Raw genomic sequence first — 10,375 nt, 5'->3', positions numbered from 1 at the left:
GAGTACAGCTGACCTCCAAGGTGGCCTTAATTTCATACGGACGTGACGTCAATTCTCCCATATCGCAGTATGGCTACCTTGTAGTTTTTCGCATTCATGAATTTGTCTTTCATATACTTAAATAAGTACCAGCAGTCCATAATCAGCCTGAAGCCTGAAGCGACAAAATGGGAGTTTTATTTTATTATACCTGTATTTAATTTTATAAACATGATCATCACCATCTTTACGTTATGTTTAGGTACTACCCGAGTTCCGACTACGAAAGAAGGAGAGTTATCTAATATCTAAATAATTAATAATTAGGTAGGTACCTAGGTATATATTTCCTTGAGCTCGCCAATCGCCATAGAATTCAAACTTTTTGATACGTTAGGTATCTAACATCGCTAATTAAAAAAAATAGAGAAATATAACATAGGTACATGTCTAATCATTGTCATACTTTATTGTTAATAATTTTGCAGCTTCGATGGAATTACTCGAGGGCTAAAATATTATAACAAATTTTTCTGTAGCTAGGATTATGTGGGTTTCCTGTTTTGTGTATTATTCATTTACCCGATATTTATACATCCTTTTCATGCCATAAGCGCCAGCTCAAGTAGGAATATTCCGAAACTTGTGCGATAACTTACAGCAGTCATGCCTAAAAATTACCAATTAGTCACTGTTTGATATTTCAACGTTAGCTGAAAAGCAATAAGGTACAATTTGCTTGTTCAATATTGTTCACGGTTAGTATGTGAACACAATAGGCGTGTCATAGATAACGGTTGTTAGTTAGCAATCAACGAGAATCCTGTCTTACCTAATAACAAGCACTGGCTGCAAGCAACAAATTGGCATCGTGATACAAAGATAGACGGACACCAACAATACAAGTCCATCAAATATTTAATCTATTTGAGTCCTCACAGTACTAAAAAATAAACGAACTGTATCAATTACTTAGAGGTCTTACTATTTTTTCTAACCCTAATGAAATCTGAGCGGTTGGCACCTAGAAGATATCAAGGATGTTACATTTTGATTTAAATCCGTTTTGCGCTACACTACTGCGATTTAAGATTCTCAAAGTTGACTGTACGAGATGACGGTATGATTAGCACCATTAGAGCGAGTTGTTAGTGTCCGCCTATTACTTTACACAATACCTACTATAAATAACATGACGAACTAATTTTCAAGTTTCTATGCGATCTCTCAATAAGCGCCACATGGTTACGTCACACTATCAATTTGTTATTTGATTGTTTTGCGCAGTTATCTGATACCTAACATATTTTGATTTTTGCGTATAGTCTATATTCTATACCTATATTAAAATAATATTTTTAGACAGCAGATAGCTTTGTGTATCGATCGTGATCGTGTACCTACATTTCAAATTACAAGTAGGTATTGCTTAGGTTGCTAGACTGAGGTAAGCTGAAACATAGCAGCAATGTTTAAATGTGTGCTATCGCTCCTACCGGTAATTGTACCTACATATCTAATATTTGAAGCATTAAAATTAGCAGAATTTTTTTATAATTATTTCTGAAATAAAGAAACATTTCCTGTGTAAGTTTTGGGTCATTTCAACTTGTAATGTAATTACATTTTATAAAGGAAAGTTACTTAGTTACAATTTTCATGATTGTATTCATGAAGCAATTTTTATTCTTAACGACATAGTTACATATTTGGAAATATACCTACCTACTTATAGATTAAAGGTAGGTAAACATATCGTTTTGGACAGGTTAACATCGCTAAGTTAAGTAGGTACCTATAAGCGATGGTATTCTTTATTCGGCGATGATATGAAACAGAGTGAAGACTGGTCGTTCGCCTTGTATTTGATAATGAAAACTGATCTTGAAATGGTTCATTGTTACACGTCGCTAAAGAATAAAGATGTCGTAGCCAAGTACAACACTTGACATACGAGCAGGTACGTACAGACAATACGATACAATTGTTTTGCTATCGGAGGCACTGTTATACAAAACCGCCTCGAGAGTCATAATACTTTAATTTTTTTTACACGTTTAGGTACATCAATAATATTTCACTTATAATGCATCAAGAATGATTTTTTGTTTTAAATTTTATTGTTGTTACGTTTCTATATTTTTATATTTCTTTTTCTTTACCTAGATATTATTTTATATAAAATTAATCTTCAATATGGCTAAACGGCGATTTAGATAATCGCCGTTTAAATACATTAGGTACACACAACAATTGATACCTTTGCAAAAATATACTTTATGATATAAATTGGTGATTACTGATTAGGAAAAATCGTCTCTACATAATGTTGCTATATTTATATGCATGTGAAAAATTATTATACTTACCGACCTACTAATATGAAATATCTAAATCACAGTCAGGCAAAGTGTGGTTACATTAAAGGAATAAGGCGCAAATAACAATAACAGTCAATGTTTAAATATTCTATAACCATTGTTTGTTACACAATAATCTTGAGTACTTAGGTACGCCGTACGCATAGAATATCTAGGCAAAGCGCATAGATTATAATAATATCATTTGGTGATTTCAACCAATTTAGAAACCACGAATGTCCCGTTTCTAATCCAAATTCTAAATCGATTATCTCTGCTTACGGATGAAAACTTAGCGTTTGATGTGAAAGTCCAAAGTCCGCAAAGAAAACAAATCGTGTAAAAAATAAAAATTACCGGTTCAATGGTATTCATCAATTCGGCATATCAGTTTAACCAAGAATCAATTTAAAGTAATTTAAGCCCCTAGATATAATATGTCACAACTTTGTTATGTTACGAAATATCCTTATTATTATCTTATTTTTAGTAACTCTAAACTCCCATTTTTTCTTTAACCCGGATCGCGGAACTTGAGCCAGCAATTTGTGCAATTTACCTACATTTTTAGGCACTAGGCTTGTCTTGGATTACGTACCTGTTTAACATAAAAACTGTCAAAATAAAACTGGCAAATGAAACTACGAATAGGTATTTATTTATAGGTGTTTTTTATAGCTAAACAATCGTCAAATATAACACCACAAGTAAACACATTAGTTTTGATTTGTCAATATAGTTTATAGAGTTACTAAAGTCCGAAATTGATTGTTCGGCGCCATAGACTGAGCTTGCCCGTTATTCATTTAGCATGCATGAACACGAAGAACGATATTTTTTTTATGATTGCTATCTGTTGCTATAAGTTTTGCACAAAGTTTTATTTGACGATTTCCGTGTTGGGAATAGCATTTACATGACGAAAATGTGAATTTATTATCATTTGTGTGTTTTCATTTTAATATTTTTGTTTATATAACCCTTTTTCTGAGAAACTAACAAATATCCATCCTGCATTCATCACCAAAATTTTTCATGTATATAGGTAGTTATTATAATAATAAAAAGACGTGTGGCACTCGGGGACTGCCGCGGTAAAGCTATTGCATAGCATGCCTTCAAGCTACACCTCCGAGGCCGTCGGAGTGGGGAGCGTGAGGTTTTTTCGTTACAGATTCATCACACCACACAAGTACTGACTAGTACATGTCTATTTTCCCGACCACCTTGTATGCAGCAGCAGCGCTTGGGAAAAAGAGCTTCGGGACTCCGGCCGTTCCTCCTACATCGTATCTTCTATCCCATTCGCTGATCGTATCCTGTCTCAAGATACGCTTGACGAATTAAATATGACACAGATCGTAATCCGGTTACCTCCTCAACCCCAGAGCAGTCCCCTTGGCTAACTCGTCTGCCCGTTCGTTCCCCATCAGCCCTGCGTGCGCCAAAACAGGGGACCTCCCGCCTCTGCAATGCAGCAATGAGGGGAACTCAGGGTGACCGCCTGGAGCACCGATCTGGAGTCGTTGAGGACACCGATCTTTGCCGCTCCGCTTTTGAAGGCTATAATATCTACTGCTCTTTTGAGCGAAAGTAGCTCAGCCTGATAGACGGTACATTATGGCGACAACGCAACCTTGATGGTCTTTGTCTCGGTCGCACCTTCCCATACAGAAAGGGCGGCTCCAACTCGACCCTCAATCTTACTGCCATCCGCTATAGAACCTATGGACGTGGCTGTTAACCACGTTGGCAACCTCATCTACCAAGACGAACCCCAGCTCTAGCTGCTCTGGGATGTGGGTCCTCAATCGCGGGTGCCATTCGTTACACCTCCCTGTCTCTCATCACTGCCGGGTGCGACACGCCCCTCTTGATCTGAAGCTTTGAGTATTCTAAGATCAAGAGGGAGTATCCCAGCCAACAGCATCGCAGAGTTCAGAGAGACAGTCCGATATGATCTGCAGATCTTCTGGGCAAAACCCCGTTGAACGGTGTTAAGCCTATTTCGGACCCCCATCTTTTCTGCTGTGGGTGCACACGCTGATGATGCATACAAAATAGTCGGTTCTATAACGGCGCGCGGCTAACAGCTTGTATCGGCCGATTGCGTTCTTGCAAATACTCCAGACATGGTCGTTGAATGCCAGGCCGCCGTCAATAATAAGGCCCAGTATCTTATATTATCGAAATATTGGATGTCCACACTTCCCATTGTAAGTGGGGGCTTGTCAAATTTAAGTTTTAGTGTCGAGAGCATTGCATCTCATTTCTGACACCCCATTCGTCAATTTTTCTCAATAAGTATGAGGTTTGCCTTGATCTCTACTTCTAAAGCCATATCTTCATCTTCCATCTCCTCTAACATCCACAGCAGGGGATCCAACTTGTCAAATTTGTAAAATTTAAATAAAAGTTTAAGGGTTTTGTAATCTATTAAACCTAATTTTTTATGTTTACATATTATGCCCGCAAAATAATTTATCATCCTTTTGTTTTTCAAAGACTTACTCTAGTACTCTACATGTGTACCTACCTATTTTTGAAAAGCACCATTGAATTCCTCTTTGTTAAGTAATGGAATGTTACCCTTAACATACAGAATAGCCTGTACCTGCACCAGATTATTATCTGAATTCTGTTTAATAACGAGGTATTTACACGTGGATAGTATTCACATAGTATTAGTACTAGTAAGTATAGTATTATAATATTATCTGTGGTATTCGTTAGTAGGTAGCTTCTTAATTAAATGCATGATTATCATGGAATTAATGTCGACATGATGTTTTAATGAAGAGCAGGTTGATTAGGAATAGTGTTTATGTAATTGTATCGTATTTATATAGTTAATAAGGATTTCGTTAAATCCTGTTTTATATTTTTATAATAAATGTGAAAAAATTTCCCTGTTACTCAAGAACGGTCTGCTGTTAATGTAGATTGTCATGCACTTACTTTAATTTTGTAATAGGTTAGAGTGAAGTAACCATTCAGTATCTATAGTATATGTACCATGGACAAATTTTAAAAGTTCGTTTATATGCAAAGAAAATTTAATTATGGAAAAGATCAAATCACATACATTGGTGAAACTATTAAGTAATCTGTGTAAGTTCTTAACGCTACATCTATTAACGTGAAATTTATGAAAAAGGAGCAAAAAAAAATATTTACTTTTGCGAAAAACCTTCATCAATATGCAGAAATGAAAGATGGAGATTAGGCAGAAAGTGGCGGGATTAGGTACAGTAAAGTGTGAACTGTGAAGTATTACCACGTATTACGTCTAAGAAGAAAAGTCTGGCAATAAACTCCTGTCAATTAGGAGCAATTCTGAATTTTTAAATAGACACAAAAACATCTTATATTTTCATAGTTTAGGAATTGTCTCTACAGTGTTTTGCAATCGGTAATCCTAAGTGATCCTAAGTTTCTATTGCAATAAACTATCTACAGTGTCTCCATCCGCGTCAAAAGGAGGGTCATGCTTCTTTTACTTATTAATATTTCTTTTCTTAAAAATGGGTCAATGTTTTAGATAAACTATGGGTAAATTTGTGCCAGTGAGAAACAATTTTTTTTTAATTACTATTACTTTAGTTCGAAAATAATTAACAGCTTAAGTGTCCCTTATGGAATATAAAAATTTAGGTAGGTATGTGACATTTTAAGATAGTATTGAATGCACAAATAAAATTTTCGTGTTTAACAACTCTACATTATTATAAAAATAAAGAACCATCACGTTCTTGCGACTCGCTGCATGAGCAAATGTTTGGTTAACTTTTATTTTACTAAGTACATTGTAATAATTATTAAATGCGATCTGTTTAACGAAAACGAGGACATGGTTTCACGTCACTTGTTGGATTTAGGAAGGTGTGGCTAGGAAGAATGATTATGATGAGCGATACGAGGTCTTGACGGCTGCGGCGGCGGCGTCATGGTGAGTTTCTCGCCAAAGTCGAGCGCCTACACTGCTCCGTCGCGCCGGCCAGTGTCGTCACGGTGCCAACTCGCAGCTCCGAGACAATACCCGTGCCGCAGCCCGCACTCCGCTCGGCGCGGCTGCTCCTCGCTCGCGCCCTAGCCGTCTGCCGTTCATTGCCGACTTGACCGCAAGAGCGATACGACGTACTGTCGCTAGCATATTTTTTTTCGCAAAACTTTCAACTTTTTCCAAAACTAAATTACCTTTGGTACATTATTTATTTGCAATAAATCGAAGCGGTCAACTACAAAGACGGCGCTCGATAATATTTATCGCAGTGATCGCAAAGTTGATCACAATTTTAAAAGTCGGCGATTATAGCGTTTGCCGTTTTTAGTTGCGCGACTTTTAAATTCTTGGACCAAAAAAATTGAAGATTTTTTGTGGCGTTCTCGATATTGTACTTTTAGACGTGATACGGGAAGATATCCAAGATGTCGAAAAAACACCTGCACAACCAAGCTGCTATACCGCTCGCTCCTGCGGTATTTAAGGTAAGATTTTTTTTAAATTAATTTTCATTTCTTGCGATTTTTATTTATTCATATTATTTTTTATTATTATTAAGTAAGCTGTGCGATCTTTAATTATACGTAATAAGTATACATATTAAATTCACTTTGAAGATATGAAAAGTAAAATTAAATTTGTTGAATTTCATCACACACAATGGGATGCACTTAATTATTGCTGAAATATTAAAAAATAAAATCGTCTGGAACAACATTATTGAGAAAGCTGAGCGACTGTTATAAAAATGTAATAAAAAATAATGGGAAAATTCAGTCCGTAAATTGCTAAAATAAATGTAACCCTGTTTATTAGATGTGTGCGTTTAGCACGTCGAATAGTCCGTATGAACAATTGAAAGTAGAGTCTGTGGTAGAGTCATGTTGACTTTCATTAATTCTAAAAATGTATAGCTTTCATTTGCGTTGTTTGTAAATAAACAATAGAAGAAAAATAGTTTTCTTTTTTTTTCTGTAAAGTTTATCACATGGTAATTATTAATGAAACTAATTTCAGTGCTTGCTTGTATCGGAGAAAAATGATTAGACCGAGAGCTTTAATGTAGCCTGTAGGGATCTTCGTAAACGTATTTATAATTGAAATTATTTTTTGTAGGTCTTTACTCAAATGTTTATAATTTATTAGCAGTTATCAATTTTTATGTTAGGTTTTTCGAAACAAGTGGTTGACCGAAAGAGACAAGTTATAAAAATATGAATACGTGTTAAACCACGGATTAAATATGTTTATGTTTGCTCCAAAAGTCTCACACACAATATGCAGTTTATTTTTAACTGATTTTAAGATCATCCATCATCGTTTGCGTGCATACGTGTACCGTATCTTCGGTACTTGTCCTGTTTTTATTTTACTTTTTCACTTCCTCTGACATTTTTTGCACAGAATGATGAATATATTATATCATACGAAATCAACTACCTATGCAAAGTGTAGTTTTATGAAGACATTGACATACTGTTACTGATAAATTATTCAGTACTGTTTAACATTTTACATGTTAATTAAGTTTTATGACGTGTTTAATGGAAAATTATTGTGCCACTACTTTGAAGGGAAATTTATAAAAGTATTTTTTATAATATGTAAAATTGTATCTAGAATAATATGTGCTACCTACATTGAAATAAGTATAAAGATTATTTTATGTGAAAAAATAACACCACCGTTTATAATTATGCAGCAATTTGATTTCTCTTTATTTCAATAGAATTTCTTACAAAGCATTTCCAAATGTATGGATAAGAAAATGTTAGACAGTTTTCAGTCTTAACTAAAAGCAATAATAACTATTTTTGCATAAACATGGTCATTTGTGTTAGGTTTAGATTTAGGTTTAAGCTAGGAATACGTTGCGGTCTATTTATTGCGCTTCCTTCAGTATAAAACACGTCATGATGTAATCGCAAACGATACTCACAATTCATATATACCTACCTATAAAGATAACAATAAACTTTTTATAACTTTATGAGATTTGCATACAAAATTGTATGTGTGTATAAGAGGACTTTTAAACTTGTAAATCTTCCATAATACATGTTTTTATTCACGATTCCAATACTGTTTTTTGGTACCTAGGTAATTTAAAAAAATAATATATCAAACTGTTTGTTTTGAAGCCGCGGAACTAAAGTAGAATATACATCCATACGAATATTATAAATGCGAAAGTAACTCTGTCTGTCTGTCTGTTACTCAATCACGCCTAAACTGCTGAATCAATTTTCATGAAATTTGGTATGGAGATATTTTGATATCCGAGACAGAACGTAGGCTACTTTTTATCCCGGGAAAATGACGCAATCCCGGAAATCCTACGGGAACGGGAACTATGCGGGTTTTTCTTTGACTGAACGGGCGAAGTCGCGGGCGGAGACCTTTATAAACCTAATGAAATTAATTCGTCCTCTATGCTGTATAATTTACAATAGTATTTTTCCTCAAGTACCTACAATAGGTCACTAATAATACACATACCAAATAAGTACCTAACTCCTAATAATTTGATACTTAAAGGACGAATTTGTATGACGTTCATATATGGCTATACGATATAAAAACAATTTTAGGAATTTTAGTTTCAGGGATGAACAGTGAGCTTAAATTCTCTCAAGGTGGCATTAAAATAGAACTTGGAATATAAATCTAGATGCGGCTATCTTCTGAAATTGTTTAACGCTAGCATATATTAACGGTTCATGAAGTTTACGATTATTATTTGTCTTGTTTAACTGCCACTGTAAGGACTATAAGGACTCACTCATAACATTCCATGATTTTCATATATTTATGTTATGTTGTAAAATAAATCTAAATAGACACAATGTACGTAAATAATACAAGTACGAGTAGTGTTGGTCAATGCAAAAATAACGAATATTTACTTAACGATAAGTACCTACATTTCAAAATTGTTGTCAAATTGACATTGTATTGAATTTAATTTGACGTTGTTCAAGTTATTTTAAACTTGTTTTAAACCTATTATCAAGCCTATTATTATATATCATATTTTTATCGTTTCCTAGAATTTATTGTCATTTAACAAGACATTTGAAATTCCAAGAATGTAGGTACCAACCAACCATTTTCCACATTTTACATTGAAGGTAGTTTCCTGATTCAAAGGAAATCTTGCCAAGTGATTTCTCATATTTGCACTAATTGATTAGAATTAATTTATTGGTACACAATTAATATTCTTGCATTTTAATTCAAAAAGCTATTTCCTATATAAAGGTTTTTTTTAGGAATTTTGCAATAAACTTAACACCTTATATCCTATGTTTTGTAAATTTAATAAATTGAATTGAATATTAAGTATTTTGTGGATATGTCGTGGCCATATCGTAGATTTGCTCATTTCATGATATGATCGATCATTTCACGAAATGGTCGCATTTCATTGCCAGAAGCGGATCGTTTTTAAAAAACAAACAATTAAGGTAAAGGCTCCTAATACGGCGGTAGTCAAAATCGCTTCCTAATACGGTGGTATTTCTATTTTCGAGTTTTATTCCTGTTTTATAAATTTTAAGTCCACCAAAACGTAAGCTATTTATTCCAAATTTATTACTCCATGACTTAAATAACGTTTGCAAGTATAGCACATAGACAACACAACAAGATCAATCAATCTGTGTAACGGTATCGACATGAGAGGTGTTTCCATACAAACGCGAAACAACAAAAGTAAGTACACTAATATTTATAAGCTAAGTTTTTCGTATTAATAAGCCGTTCAAGTTTGTGTATGTATTGTTTATTACATTTTCCTACTATTACACTCACTATTTAAATAGCTTGTTTCATATTTGTAAGTCATTTTCTACCCAAAAAATAAGAAATAAAATACCGCCGTAATACGATACAAATTTTATAGATTAATCCTAATACGGTGGCATAACTCCGAAATAGGAAAAATACTGGGCATGTTTAATTGTTTATAACTTTCATTTTATTTACTTATTGAATTAATTCCAAGATTAGTTGAAATATTTATTAATCTGAT

At 34.1% G+C, this 10,375-nt stretch overlaps 1 protein-coding gene across 1 annotated transcript in view; it reads left to right on the top strand.

Moving 5' to 3' along the window:
• The first annotated feature begins 6,391 nt into the window (after positions 1 to 6,391).
• The window catches only part of LOC123705068 (proton-coupled amino acid transporter-like protein pathetic), a 29,272-nt gene continuing 25,288 nt past the window's right edge, over positions 6,392 to 10,375 (top strand). Inside the window, exon 1 of the mRNA XM_045653645.1 lies at positions 6,392 to 6,827. Coding sequence (XP_045509601.1) covers positions 6,768 to 6,827 — 60 coding nt within the window. The 5' untranslated portion in view covers positions 6,392 to 6,767. The remainder of the gene's footprint in view (positions 6,828 to 10,375) is intronic.

The sequence above is a fragment of the Colias croceus genome, chromosome Z, assembly GCF_905220415.1.
Source record: "Colias croceus chromosome Z, ilColCroc2.1".
NCBI classification, from domain to species: domain Eukaryota; kingdom Metazoa; phylum Arthropoda; class Insecta; order Lepidoptera; family Pieridae; genus Colias; species Colias croceus.
The sequence above is the reverse complement of the archived record's forward strand: the minus strand, read 5'-3'. Positions and strand labels throughout refer to the sequence as shown.